Raw genomic sequence first — 14,879 nt, 5'->3', positions numbered from 1 at the left:
TTTTTTTTTTGACTGTGTTTTATGTATCGTAAAAGTAATCTGCTTTCTCCCTTGTGGTTTTAAGTTCATGCCACCCCCCAACTTCATTATAGACAACACAGATCCTTAAGTCATAGGAAAACTTAAAAATATATTTTATTGGAGTAATCTAGAAAATTTGAGAACTGTTACATCTTTGGTATTTAGATATAAATGTAGTAATTTCTGTGGGTAATCCTATAGAGGGATTTACAGGATCAGAAAATACAAATTGAAACATTCTAGCACCTTTTAATATAAATAGAAATGCATTGATGCAGAGGTAAAAAAAAAAACTTAGAACTTTTGTTGGGAAACTATAAATAAGTTGGTTATTTCCCATCACTTCTGCATTAGTCTTCTCTTAACTATGTCAGGGTTTATGATCTTTTAGGATTGTATTTTTAAAGTGATCGCATGTGCTTTAATTTCTTGTCCAGAAAGCAAAAACCAGATTTAGGGTCTCAGCATGCTCTAATTGGTTCTTAGTTGAATGAATTTGACCTTTTAAATATGATGTAAATGTTTATGGAAAGTTGCTTATAAGCAACAATTAAAATTCTGTTGCCTTTTTAATCTTGAAATAACTTTTTTAAAAATACAGTAGTAAAGATTGAGGTATAAACTTTTCACAAAATATACTTAGTCTTTTTGCACCGAAAATGTTCATCTTACATGTCCAAGAACTTCTAATGGCCAGTTCCTTTTCACTTTCACCTTTGTTCCTGGTAAATGTTCTTTAGGGTCCAGATTCCGATTGAAAACTCCAAGTCCATATTTACTTTCTTCCTGTGGAGGGAGGGAACGGTATGTGAGTATTTTTAAAGGGGAAATATCCTAGTCGGCTGACATTTGTTGTGTACAGTTAAGCTTGGTAGATTTAAGGTAGCAGAATGGTCACCCCTATGAGTTGGCCATTAGCTTTTCTAGCTCAGAGTGGCTCTCACTGGTGGTGGCAGCAGGCCAAGGGTGATCAGCTACTAGATCTATCCTCCTCTACCCGGCTGATCCCAAGGTGCTGCCTGAGCAGCTGTTTACCTGGGCAGTAGGGGTAGACTGCAGTTATCCCATAGAGGTGAGATCGCTGCTCTGGGAGATACTCGTCAGTAAACTGGCCGGTGTCCCTGTTTACTGCTATAACACCATCCCTGGTAACAGAAAGGAAAAGTGAATTCATAGGATTTAAGACTGGGGTAAGAAAAGTCAGTTTATCAATAAGTGAAATCTCTGCCAGACTTCTCAAATACATTTAACTGTGACTTTTGACTCAGATTCTGAAGATGTGTCCATATCAGTGGTTCTCAAAGTAGTCCTCAGATCTACATCATCTGGGAACTTGGTAGTAGTACAAATTCTTTGGGCTCCTACTCAGATTCTAGAATGGGACTGATCAATATGCTTTGACAAGAGCACAGGATAATTCTGATGTTATGCTAAAGTTTGAGAACCACTGTCGAAATCAGAATTGCTGGGGGTGTAGTGGAAGGACATACTTTTAATGTTTCCCAGTTCCTCTTGGTGAACTAGTGTAAGCTATAGTATTTTTCATTCTCCTGGGAGACAATGAATATGTCCATAATGTCATTTTTTTATTCTCTGAAGATCAGATTCAGACTAATGTCCTTCGTTTTTCAATAGTTTATTGCCAAATAGTATTGCTTACATGTAGCTTAAAAATGGCAGAGCTATTAAATTTCTGAATGATATAAAAGTTTGCTTTTAAAAGCAGTAACACTTGAAGAATGTTACCTACTAACAAGGAAAGAATGAAAAAATACTTACTTATGTGGTACTTACTTAAGTACTTACTTACTAACGTGGTACAACAAGTGCTATGTCCTCCAGAACAGTTTGCCTTTTCAGGCTTGTCCAGAGTGTCAGGCTCACCTTCTCCAGTCAGTGTGGTAGAAGTGATCGGCATAGCTCACAATGTTGAAGGGGTAGTTGAGGTTGTTTTGAATGACACGCCGTCCAGTTCCATCAGGTAGTATACACTCCAGTTTTTTAGTTCCTTTAAAAACAAAGAGATCCTTTTATATGATGAAAAAACATTTTTCTTTTACCAAAAACAATGGCAAGTAAATTCATTCTCAAAGAAAACAAAGGTGGAATATTTTATCCCCATTGCAATAATACAAATTAAAAACTGTAAAATTTTCCTGTTCTATTACCAGTCTTCAGTTTGTTTAAGAGCATTCTAGTTTTTACTGGAATTTAAACTTTTAATCCTCTTTTGGAAAACAGGATTGCATTTACAGAAACCTGGCTAAGTTTCTTCCAGAGGAGAAGATACAGATAAAGTTACATCAGTGTTAAAGAAGTTTACGTGTGAACTCAAACTGTTAAAACATTTGGATAAATACCTGCCCTTTGTAAGCACTCTGTGATAAATAGCCAAGGCTGCCTTTTAGCTAAAATCCTTTTTTTTTAAAGACTATATTATTTTCTAGGCAGGAATAAAAAGTAAAATGCTAGCCTGACTTGTATTTTTCAATATAAATATTTTGATAGCTAAGGCAAGAATTTCTAAGTGTGACCTCATGGACTATATATCCCGCCAGGCTCCTCTGTCCATGGAATTCTCCAGGCGAGAATACTGGAGTGGGTAGCCATTCCCTTCCCCAGGGGATCTTCCCAACCCAGGGATCAAACCTCGGTCTCCTGCAGTGCAGATTCTTCAGCTGAGCCACTAGGGAAGCCGTTTTCTCATGGAACCCTTAAGTAAATTTCAAATACCTATTAAAAATATTACTGTTGTTTTGGGCAGCTGGGTTGTAATGTCGACCCACCTGCATTTTTGTCCCTTTTATTAGAATCAAATTCCTTAAGAATCAGCTTTATTTTTTAGTATCTAATGAAACATAAAGTATCTTTTCAGTTGTGCTAATAGTAATGAAATTACACAACAAAGAGAGAACCTAGGAACAGGCAGCCCAAATTTATTACTAAAGGAAGCCATCCTGCCACATTACTTTTCAAAGAATGTCCCCAGCATACTGACTGTTAGAATAACAGATATTTATAAATGTTGTGATACTGAGACAAGAAAATAATAACCTCTGTTCATTTATCTAAGCCTGTCAATTCCAACAGTGTATAATACTTATTTTTAACCTAAAAGATGTGCCAAGTGCTCATGCTGGGGGAGGGAAAGCAGTAAAAAATAAGTTGGACATCATACTGGCTCTCAAACTTACCGCCTCATTTATACACATAAGACCTTAGGAAGTTCACTCTAAGAATCGTTACAAAGTGTCCTTTAAAACAGGGGTCCCAAATTTCTGGGATCTAATGCCTGGATGATCTGAAGTGGGGCTAATACAATTAATAACAGAAATAAAGTGCACAGTAAATGTAACATGCTCAAATCTTCCCAAAACGTCCGGTCCTCCCCCATCCGTGGAAAAACTGTCTTCCAGGAAACCAGTCTTTGGTGCCAAAAAGGTTGGGGACGGCTGCTGTAAAAGGCATAGAGCATTTGCTGTAGTGTTATAAATTTAAACCAGAAGTTCTAAATGGTGGGATCTGGATTTATTGTAAAATCAGAGTCCTCACACTTACTGCACGCTGTAGTGTTCTATATTTGCATTCCATCAGTAGTATTACCTGCATCTGCCCAGCAGAGCAGTTTGGAGAAGGGGTCAAAGGTTAAACCATTCGGTAGTCCAATGTCTTTATTCACTAGAATTCTTCTGTTTTCTCCATCTAAAGACGACATTTCAATCTTAGGTGCTTCTCGATTCCAATCTGTCCAGTACAGGTTGCTGTGGGTAAATGAAATGGAGAAAGATAAACCTTCCTCAATGTATAGAACCCAAATTTCAGAGTCAACACTGCTGAAAGTTAAAGCTGAAGGTTATCTTTATATGTCCCAGTTGATGACCTTAGCAATTATTATAGACAGGAAACACTGTTCTGTTAACCACTGCCAGTGTGAAAATGGGACCAGAGGAATAACACGTCTGGTGTCTGAGTTTTGCTTATTTGTACCATTTTACGCAGGTAACCCCACTACGGGTTTAACAACTGGGGTTTCCTAATATGTTGCTGGAGTGAGACCCACCTCATTCCAGCCAAAGTCGCAGGCCTGGCCTGATCCAAAGTATCCCCCAGTCTCTCTCACATTCTCTTCAATTCTCTACATACCACATCACAGGCTTAGTAATTTCCTTGTTATTCTGTTATTCGTTAGTTTACTGTCTTATTTCCTAGAACGTATTAGAACATAGACTTCATGACAGGACAGACCCTATCTTTGCCTAAATAGTGCCTGACACCTAGTAGATCCTACGTGAATACTGTTAAATTAATGTGCACTTTTATGCTCATGTTCTGACCATCCCTACACTGTACTTAGAATCCAAGGGCTTCAAGTGAGGGTCAACAGGTAACAGAGGAGAATTAGGGAAGCCCAGCCGACCCCTGGATTGGATCCACAGCGATGGCACGAGGGTTCACCAGGTCCGTGTGGAAGAGGGCCCTACGCTCAGAGCCGTCCAGCCTGGCCCTCTCTATCTTATCCAGGCCGCTGTCCGTCCAGTACATTGTTCTGCGGAAGTGGTCGATGGCAAGACCTTCGGGGCTTATTAGACCTGAAATAAAACACAGGAGAGACTGAAGCAACTGCAGCTGTGAAAGGAGAATCTGAAGCAGAGAGGTCTGTGTTCCAGCAGTTGGGAAAATCTTGAGAGTCTCTAAAGAAACAGACTTAATAGAGGAGTAGGTCCTTTGCAGTTTTCCTGCCATGTCTAGTTCACTCTAGCCTCACAAGACCCCCCAGCCTGGTGGCACGAAGTGTCCCCAGGGCTGGGGCCACTCCCTGAGCTCCTACACAAGCCCTTCCTGGTCAAAGTCCTGTCTAGAAGGTGGATGGGAGACTTAGGCACAAAACAGGCAAATAACCTGAACTGAGTAGAATGAAATGAAATGCGAAGTGTCTTCTGGGTGGAGCTGCTGACCTGAGTTAATGACCGTCTCGGGCTCTGCTCCTGGTTCCAAACTGGCACGGCTAATTGTCCGTCCAGCAACATCTGTCCAGTACACCATCCTCTCCCGGCAGTCATAGTCAATTCCCACGACTATGGAGCCCTGTGTGACCAAAACACAGAATTGGAAGAATTAGGATTCCTTGCACTTCCCCCGACTTCATGCTCAGCCACCTCACTCGTTTGTTCATGGCAGCAGTGACCAGCCCTGCAGTGTATGGTTTTGTGGGCAACTGGGCACAGTGGGTAGAGGTATAGGTGATGGAGGCTGGCTTCCCTGAGCCACTTACTACGACACTACCTTCATTTTGCAAATGAGGTGACAAAGGCATACAGAAGTTAACAAGCACCTACTTCACATGGCTGCTATCAACATTAATACCATAAAAGCTTATAAAGTATCCTAACCAGTGATGAGTACATTGTAAGCTTTCAATAAGCATTATTACTGTTGGTGGTAAAAACAAAAATGATTTCACGAAAAAGATCAGCCCATTCAGTGATTAGAGGACAAATGTTAGTCTCAGCAAAGTCAGTCAGCTTTTAACAAAAGCTGACTCTGTCAAATGTAATACAGCACTTTTTGAAAAAGCCTCTTTAAAATTTGCCAACATATGATGAAATCAGCCCTCCCCTGCCCTCAGTCAAATCTTTCTGCTATTTGAGGTGCAGACACCCTTACCCTCTCTCTGCTTCTCTGCCTCTTACTACAAAGCAATCCTTGGGCTGTACTCCAGTGCAAAAGAAAGTCTGTTACAACTTGAAGGAACTGGGGAATGGTGTCCACCTGACTTCTGGCTCAAGAGCTCTCCCCTCCTTCCTTATTGCTAAATAAATGACAAAATCCTTTTTTAAGCGCTGAGTCAGTGATATTCCTTTCCAAAATTCTGCACAGAAGTTGCTTCATTGAATTTCCAGCCCAGACTCCTGCTCTGAGAAACCCAGCAGATGTGCAAAGCCAATACTGAGGCTGTCTCTGAGGTCTTGCAAGCTCCCTGCTTGCCTAACTAAGCCTCCTGGGGCTGGCATGACTGGGAGAGGAGTCAGGACAAGAAAAACAGGATTAGGCTACTGTGGGAAAGTGGGCAGTTTTATATAGGAGGATTTTAATTTTCAATTTTACTTGAAAATTGAAAGTTATCTGTCTTGGGCAAGGGGGCACATCCATTACAGGCTTCCATTAACCCAGGGGATCATGGGATTCATTAGCCCATTAATGATTTCAAGCTTTCTTGGAGAAAAAAGTCCCACTTAAATCTTGTAGAGAAACTAAAAATCAGCAGCTAGTGTCTGGAATAACACATAATTCAAATCTCAAAAGGGGGCAGGGGAACCCATTATAAGTGTTGATGCCTTTCTGGTGAACTCCCTTCTCTTTCCTCCCATCTTAGTGAAGAAATCCCTGCTCCAAAATGGAGTGTGTTGACCACAGGGAAGCTGTCAGCTCGGGAAGCAGCCAGCATCCCTTGGGGAAAGCCCTGTCTACTCCTTTCCAGGATCACGTGCTCCCCATATTTTCATCTATGACAGATTCAGAGAAGATAAGCTGGTCAACAGGACCAAAGCGGAGGGCAGGGGTCCGCAACAAGGCTGTCGCTCGTTGGCTTCCAGAATCTGCAGCGATGTCTGTGGCTTAAAGAGAACGCTGGGGGCTGGGGTTAACCTATCATCTTCCCTTGGATCCCCAATGCTGCCTCAGTATCCTGACAGCTCTGAAATTTGCTTTCCACATGGCTGAAACCCCACACACCAACTGGAAAAAGTGGCCTTGATCAGTCAGATGCGGCGCCTGGCAACAGCGCCCTCCCTTCTGCGTGTAAGGTTCCCGGAGACAGCTGCCAACAAGCCCTCCAGAAGCGTCCCCGCACCTCAGACCTTGCCCAGATCTGACAATCCAACACAGTCCCACCCCCAGGGGAGAAATCCACTTTACATGCAGCGACAGCAGGGTCTTGGCCACGTCCTTCTGAAGCCTGGTACCATTGAGGGGCAAGTGGCCAATCTGCTGGCCCTGGGCATAGAGCAGGAAGGTGCCCACCGGCGGAGGGGTCATGTCTGGCCGGGGTGTGGGCCGGGTCGTGGGCGGAGCCACGGTGGGTATACCTGTGGTGAGGAAGAGGGAGGTAGGAGGAGGAGAGCAAAGGAAATGGTCAGTGGAGAGAAGAAAAGTTACTTCCCCATTTGCCAGAGCCTCCAGAAACATCAGAAGTTCTTTACCCCAGACAGATGTGCCCCAGATGGGCCTTAAAAGAAATTCTAATTTCCAGGGTTTTTTCTCCCAAAGATCAATTAATTATACAAATCACTGCCAATTACTGGGGAGGAAGATGACAAAGTAGAACAAAGTTTGAACAAAGCAGAACATCCCCCTTAAAAAAAAAAAAAATATCCAGAGCCAGTGTTGTGTCAGCTTCTCTTTGGGGCCTCAGGGTAACACATGTCCCCTTACACCCTGGGCTCAGAGTAGTGGGAGCAGGGGGTAGGACTACATATTGAACTAAGCTCCAGATGTTCTAATTACAGCAACTGCTGACGACAAAACCAAACCTTAAACCCGCATTGGGATCTGGGGCAGACAAGATTATAAATCAGCACAGCCCATCAATGACTTCTTCCACTGGACCTGTTCACCCCTCATTCCCCCACCTTCACCCACAGCTGGCAGCTTCCCTACAGGGACCTCAACATGGCAGAAGGGAGGGAGGGCTGCCCCGGGGCGCTTACATGCAGGGGTGATGCCCGGCTGCGAGCGGGTGCCCTGCACCTCCCTGCCGTCCTGGTCGACACACCAGCAGAAGTCACTCTTGCCATGGCACTGCAGCGGGGTGAAGTGGCCCAGGCTGTCACACTGAGGCACGTACTGGTCGTCCCTGGGGGTGCCCCCATAGTGCTCCAACAGGCTTTCCCTCCAGCGCTCACAGACGGTCCGGGGCCTCTGGGTGGGCTCTGAGCAGATGCGGACAGAAAGCCTTTGAGTGTGAGCCAAAGACAGACTGTAGCATGTGGTTCAAGATCCCCAGGCCTGGCCTGGTCTTCTTCCTCCTCATGTCCATAGCGAGGCCTCAGCCAAGCCCCTGGATGCTGGCCCCGAGCAGCAAAGTGCTCTAGGAGGTTCTCCTGGGGATCGGGAGAAGGGGTTGTCCCGATGCTCCTGTGACCCTCAGGTCAGGAGGAGTGTCATCAAGGCCCAGCCACATCAGGATAGAACAAGAGGCGGTAACATCTGGGGTGCAGGGCTTGCTCAGCCTGGGAAGGGGCCTTTGCTAACAGCACTTCTGGGGACTCTCCTTGGGGACTCAGTGGCCTACATGATGCTTAAAGCCATTATTTATTCCTTCTTGTGTCAAACTCTGGGACCTGCATCTGAGAGGGCTGTCTTGAGACTGGCCAGTGTGTCTTAGGAAGTATTACCCAATGCCCTGCTATGGGCATTATGTGTGGCCCTACGTATCTGTCCACTGGAAAACTATATTGAGTAAAAGTAAAACTGACTGTAATTAGTATGTGTGATCATAGAGTTGGTGGCAAACAACTTGATACTGACTGTGTGACACTCCAGCTCCTTGAAGTCCTTTGGCTACCCTGCCCTGGGTTTATCTCAAAGCTGAGGCCCCAGCTTCCCACCACGTTGCTCTGTCCCTCCCTTTCTCCAGCATCTTTCCCCATCCTCCTTCCTTCCTTCCTCACTACCGTGCTGAAACTCTCATTAGCTTCCGTGGCAGGGCAGCTTCCCTACCAGCAGTTTTTTCCCAGACTGCTTCTACAGGCTGCCATGGCTCTGTCCCAGATACAGCAGTTCTCTGTCTGAGAGGACTCCGCTTGAGGCAGTTTAACTTGACAGTCTCCTAAGATAGGATGACCTACAGGAATTTAAGTACTGATAGAAGGTATTTCTCCTTCATTAATTCCTGCAGCTCACAGCCTGCAGAATCACACAGCCAAGTACCTACTTCTATCACCCTGTGGATGTGTAACAGATCTCAGAGGAGAACAAAAACTGGGCTTTCTCCCCTCAGAGCTCTCCCCTGGACTTCTCCATAGCATTATACAGCATCTCCATCTTTCCATTGCTCAGGCTTACTAAACCCTGACTCCCTTCTCCCACTCTACATCTGATACATCAAAAAATGTCAGCTGATGTCTGCACATCTCACCACATCTACCCCAGTCATCTCATGCCAGGATTACTATGTATGTTAGCCTTCTTACTGGTTTCCCTGCTTCCATCATCTTTCCTGCTCCCCACCCCCTGCCCTGCTGTAAACTCAACCAGCAGCCAGAAAGAGTCCCTTAAAAAAAAGTCATCTCATGTCACTCCTTTGGTCAAAACCGCCAATGAGTTCAAAGAACAGCTGGAAACATTACATTTGAGCACCTGGAAAGCCAGAAGATGGTGAATAAAATCTTCAGAGCTCCAACCAAAGGAGCACAACTCCCAAGACTCACAATGTTTGGGGCAAGCTGATGCCCTTCAGGGCCGCTGGAGCTCATAACCCACGGGACGCAAAGCTCTTTTTAAAACATCATGGAGAAAAAAGACTGACTCCCTCACCCAGATGTGTCTCAGAGGACCCAGAGAGGGAAATACCACTTCCTCACACACTCGCCATCGTCACCAGGTGGGATTCCCTGAAGAAGTTCCCAGCATCACCCCTGGTCCACATTCCATCATCCTGAGCATCATCCTGAGCATCAGTGCTCAGGGGACCACCCAACAAGGCACACACAGCAGTCAGCCTCTGGGAAAGGAGTACCTCACGTCACTTACACGTGGGCATCTGTCATTGCTTACTATTTCAAGCTGTTTCTCAATCCAATCATGGATTTATTTCTCTTTCTGGTTGGCAGGATTTTAAATATTTTTTAATTTGGGGCACAGAGTGTTCTCTCACCCTTGAAAGCAGACCCTATTATGCAGATGAGACTAGCCAGAAATGGCAACCAAGGCCAAAGCAAAAGAGAGGCCTGGTCATGGGAAAGAGTCTGCACAAAGGAATATGCCCCTCTTTCTGTAAATAATGCCTTATTCTCTTGGCTCCCTTCTGGATCACTGTCCTTAATACATGCCTATCTTAATAAATTTAACAGGATTCTGAACCATTCTGTTAGGGCACCTCCCAACCATCTGATTTCTTCAAATCCCAGCTGGAATTTAATCAAGACTTTTTAAAGACTAGGCATGAGTGAAACGGAATTTCTCTGTATTTTTTTTTTTTTTTTTTGGAGGGGGGCAGGGGGACCTGAAAAATCTTTCCCCAGAAATAGGGGAAAGAAAAAGGACTGTTATAGTGGAAGCAAGGGTATATAGACATCTAGATCAAACATTACCAATGTTCACTTACATGAATTTTAGAAGCACTAATGTTCTGGCCATAACAATTCATATTATTGAAAGGATCAAAACTGGCAATCAGAATCAAAACTGTAATCAAAATTACAAAAATGAAGTAATTCTCCATTTCTTACTCTCATACATTAAAAGCCAAGACTGGTACTTATGGAACCTTCCTCATTGGTAAAAACTGATCTTTGAATAGTGAGCTCATGGATCTATATAGGAATTATTTTGGTTACAATGATACCAAACCAATGCTGTGTTTCATTAATAAAGTTCTTTTGTATTAAAAGAAAAAGTTCTTCCCATCTTTGAACAACTCAACAAAGGAGCAGCAGTCTGCCTTGGCAACCTACAGTTGGCGTGAACTCTTGAGTGCTTGGAAACCACACTCCATGCCCCATGCAGACGGGGAGTGCTTAGACCATAACACACAGGTTCATCAGCAGCATCTCGGGTCTCTAAGGTGAACAAAACAGGTCCCTGCACCTCTTCTAAGGTGGCAGGAGCAAGAGTGATTCCCCATCGACATGTTGGGAAGAGGGCTGGGGTTACTAGCTTAGAGTAAACCAGCGGGATCCACCTACAAGGGTCATACTTATTTTCCCCACTGATTTTAAAACAGCCTTCAGACTGTTTCTTGCACTCTGCAGGTCAGAGTTAAGTGATACAAAGTTACATGGAGAGGCCTCCCAGACCTTACCAGGTGTGCACTGAAATCCATCCCCGTAATATCCAGGTTGGCAAAGGCAGGAGAAGGAGCCAGGGGTGTTGGAGCAGGTGGCCGAGGGGTGACATCTGTTTTCCGAGCATTCGTCAACATCTGCAGCAGTTAGGGACAGAGAGGGAGGGAAGGAAGGAGCATGATTTCACTGCACACAGACTGTGCTACACATGCCTCAGTGTGCGTGGATTGACACCCAGGCATCACTTCAGAAGACCCTCGGGCAGGGGCAGAAACATACTGGCACCTTAAAGGCAAGCTTAAGGGTACAGAGTCAAGGGACACGTTCAGTGTAGAAGTCAAACGTGGTCTCTTACACAGAAATATATCCTACATCTTTCCTCTACAGTGAATTCCAGGAAGTTATTACCTTTAAACTAACCTTTAGCCCATAAACCATTTCCTTTCAGCAACACTACAATAAATATATGTAACAATAGTTTATTTTTTCCTTTCCTTATTGGCACTATCTCCCTATAGTACTGATTTATAGATTCAAAAGAACCCACTGAAGCTCCAACTTAGCTTCTCAACTAACACACACATTCAGTCTTATATAATCAGAGACTCCTACTACCTAGAATGTCCAAAAATTTTCAGAAATTTAAAAAAAGGAAAAATTTTTTTAATCAGAAATTTACTTTCCACCTTTAGAAGAAATATAGAAGTATAAGAAAAATATTATCAGAGGATTTAAGACAACACATAGAAAAGAAAATTTAAATTTGTCCAGGTTCTCAGTACAAACAATTCAGGTCCCAACATTCTCTACACAGTACCACGTGGATTAATTTTCATATTTCTCATAGCTGCAACATCCTGAAACTTCAAACAAAGGCCGACTTACATTCCTTTTATTTACTGAAATCAGTGCAGGCTGACAATAGCAAGACACCGCCCCTACCCTCCACCCTGCTGCCAGGAAAAAAAAGTCTGACAATCTAACTGCTGAAACCAATGGCCAGTAGTTGAGATAAGCCATCTTCAGAGACAGGAAGTCTTCCTGAGCAAAGAGGGGATCAAAGGGGTGGATCTAATCAAGGCTCAATGGAAAATAAAGCAGTCACACCCGAGCTAACATACAAAAAATGTTTTAAAAATGTGTGGAGAGGGAAAAACCATGGGATGGGATGTTCAGCATTAAACCAAGAGGACAGGAGTCACAGAATGAACTACGTCGATTCTGTACAGCTTGTGACAGAGACGCGTGGCTCCCTGGAAGGTGGAGACCTACAGCCCTGAATGTGATGCCAGTCAGCTGGGGACAAACACGGCTCCTCGCCCAGCCTCCCAGGTCCCAGATGAATTCTCTTCCAGGGTGATCAGTGCCACCCTTGCTGTGACCACGTTGCGCTGAGCCACCTCCCCATCACTAAGGGCTTTTCCCATCTACCAGTAAGTAGACGTACTGGACACAACACGTACTGAACCTTCTGTTCAGGGGAAAGGAAAATTTCTGACATCATAATTAGCAATGTAATCACTTACACTGCTTATCCTCTGGATCCGGCATTTAGCCCCCATAAATTACTTCACTCTGAAGTCTGAACTCTTGAATGCCTGACACGACCAAGGTTAATGCCACCTAGAGAGACTCTGCTTAGATGAGCATTTGGCCTGCCTGGTTGCCTTCCTTTCACTGACAAAGGCAAGAAACTGGTTATAAATTTATCTGCAAGGTTAAAGTGGTTAGCTCCTCAGTTAACCAAAACTAAACCAAATTAATTACAACAACCAGAAACTTATCTCCAATCTGATCAGTCAGGGCTGAATACTCTCATGTTTCATTATCTTTGAGTTTGGCCCTGTCTGTCTGGAAGGACACCGCCAATGTCCAGTTGGCTGAAGTTGGTGCCCATTCAGTTCCTTGTGCCTTATTATGATGCTATAAAACCAAACTGCAAAAATTAACATCCAACCAAATGCAGGAAATTAAAACTATTCATAATGCATATGCTAAAATTACTTTTCATGGTAACAGGAACCCCAGGCAATGGCAGGAAGCAGGAATTCCTGAGACACAGGGCCTATTTCTAGAACTCATAGATCAGTTGCTTGTGATTACTTTTGTGAATAAAGAGAAAGAGGATCCCCCAGAGGTTCTGAGTTATGTTCTTAAAGCCCATGGCCTAGGAATTCCAACCAGACCTGAAAGGGCAGCCATCCTCCCAAAGGCAAAGTCATGGGGAGACAACTTAAGAATGAACAGGGAGAAAGTCTCTGAAGAGACCGAGAGCATCACAGGTGAACAACTCCTGTCCCCTAAAGCTGGAGAAGCTTAAGATTCCCTGAAGCAAGCTCCCCATCTCCTCCTTGGAGGCTCTTGCACCATGTCAGAGAACTGGAGCCCTACCAGCCACTCCAGGGCCTGAGTGCAGAGCAGGCTACCCGCCCTCCTCAGAGGGCCAACCTGAGGAGTGCAGGGGGATCCAGAGCTTTTGTGTAAAGGAGAAATCTTCCTAGCTTCCCAGAGGATCACGTGTCAGCAGAAAGTATAAAGACACTCTGAACTCCTTCGCAAGGGAGGAGTTTCTTCTTATACTCCTGGGGACAGGGGCCTGCTTAACCATCACTGTCAGGGTCTTCAGGTGCTGGTAGGTCAAGGCAGCAAGGTTCAAGGCACAGGAGAGTCTCTGGCCAGTCAGACAATGCCAGATGGCTTAATCTCAGGGCAATTCTCCATTCTATCTGCTACCAAGCTGCTAAAAAGCCTCTTTGGAAAATGTGTTTAAAATTCTCTATTTTGAGTTCATGCTTTGGTGCTTCAACATTCTTATCCCTGCCTTAATTCTGAGTCCACACCCAAATCCCAGCTGAAATCCTTTCAAAACAAACCAGCCCGTGGACTCTAGCTTCCCCACCCCCGCCCCCCTGGTTTGCTTTCGAACCACCCAGTGAAATTCCCTGGCGCCAACTCTCCCTGATCCCGCTCCAGACCCCAACAAAGGCTTGAAGGCCCATGAGTTGTCACTCCCCACCTACTCGGTCAGCACCCGGATTCTGGCTGTGCCCATAGGGTCCGGCACGGCATGCAGTGACCTGCTCTCTGGGACCTGTCAGCAGAGTCAGCTTCTTCCCTTCAAGCCTTGGTCCCTACATCGCTTGTGGCCACACCAACTTTACTATACCTTATCCAGAGTCTGCACTCCTCCCACAAAAGCCATGTGCGAGAACAGTGTAAGAAGCCCTCCTCACGGCCCTTCTGTGGGTAATGGGCCATCTGTAACCCAGTTCCTCAACTCACATGTGATCCTCCCTGAAAAGGTCTCAGCTCACAGCAATCTGCTTTTCCATCCAGCAGAGTCACTAAAATCTCCAGGGACAAACGAGCCTGAGAAATATCCAGCTCACACCAATGCAGGATTGAAATCAATCCTGACAGGGGAGCTGGAAAAGATTTCATTCTACTTGCATAAAAATAATTCCTGCTTGTGACTCAGATGGAGAACCCAAAGCCAAGGGCAGCCTCCCCAGGGAAACTGGTTTTTAACAAACTGGCTGGAGAAAGAAAAACCCACACACTCTTTCAATGCCAGTTTGATGGATTGAAAACAAGTGTGCACTTTAAGTGTGCTCACTTTTCACAAAACAGAGCCTTCATCGCTATTTTTCTCTTTTTTTCTCTATCTCAGTTGTCACTGGGACACATGCATACTGTGACATGCCTTTAAAACTGCGTGCACACACACATATGTTTATACACTTATCCTGCAAGCCACCTTCATGATTAGCCCAGCCTGATTTATGCACAGCAGAGGTCTTTAGGAAAATGACTGTTATTTTCTACTGCCCCGAAACATGGACAGCAACCACAGGG

The 14,879-nt window shown here is 44.6% G+C and overlaps 1 protein-coding gene across 1 annotated transcript in view; it reads right to left on the bottom strand.

Moving 5' to 3' along the window:
- Nucleotides 1-110: 110 nt before the first annotated feature.
- Nucleotides 111-14,879, bottom strand: part of NID2 (nidogen 2) — an 82,363-nt gene continuing 67,594 nt past the window's right edge. The window contains exons 12-20 of the mRNA XM_061157369.1: nucleotides 11,042-11,161; nucleotides 7,728-7,949; nucleotides 6,937-7,106; nucleotides 4,977-5,106; nucleotides 4,439-4,610; nucleotides 3,625-3,782; nucleotides 1,906-2,029; nucleotides 1,057-1,166; nucleotides 111-807 (exon numbers count right to left, since the gene is read on the bottom strand). Coding sequence (XP_061013352.1) covers nucleotides 797-807; nucleotides 1,057-1,166; nucleotides 1,906-2,029; nucleotides 3,625-3,782; nucleotides 4,439-4,610; nucleotides 4,977-5,106; nucleotides 6,937-7,106; nucleotides 7,728-7,949; nucleotides 11,042-11,161 — 1,217 coding nt within the window. The 3' untranslated portion in view covers nucleotides 111-796. The remainder of the gene's footprint in view (nucleotides 808-1,056; nucleotides 1,167-1,905; nucleotides 2,030-3,624; nucleotides 3,783-4,438; nucleotides 4,611-4,976; nucleotides 5,107-6,936; nucleotides 7,107-7,727; nucleotides 7,950-11,041; nucleotides 11,162-14,879) is intronic.

This window comes from Dama dama, chromosome 12 (genome assembly GCF_033118175.1).
Source record: "Dama dama isolate Ldn47 chromosome 12, ASM3311817v1, whole genome shotgun sequence".
NCBI lineage: Eukaryota > Metazoa > Chordata > Mammalia > Artiodactyla > Cervidae > Dama > Dama dama.
Note: the sequence above shows the minus strand (reverse complement) of the source record. Positions and strands in the feature narration are given on the sequence as shown.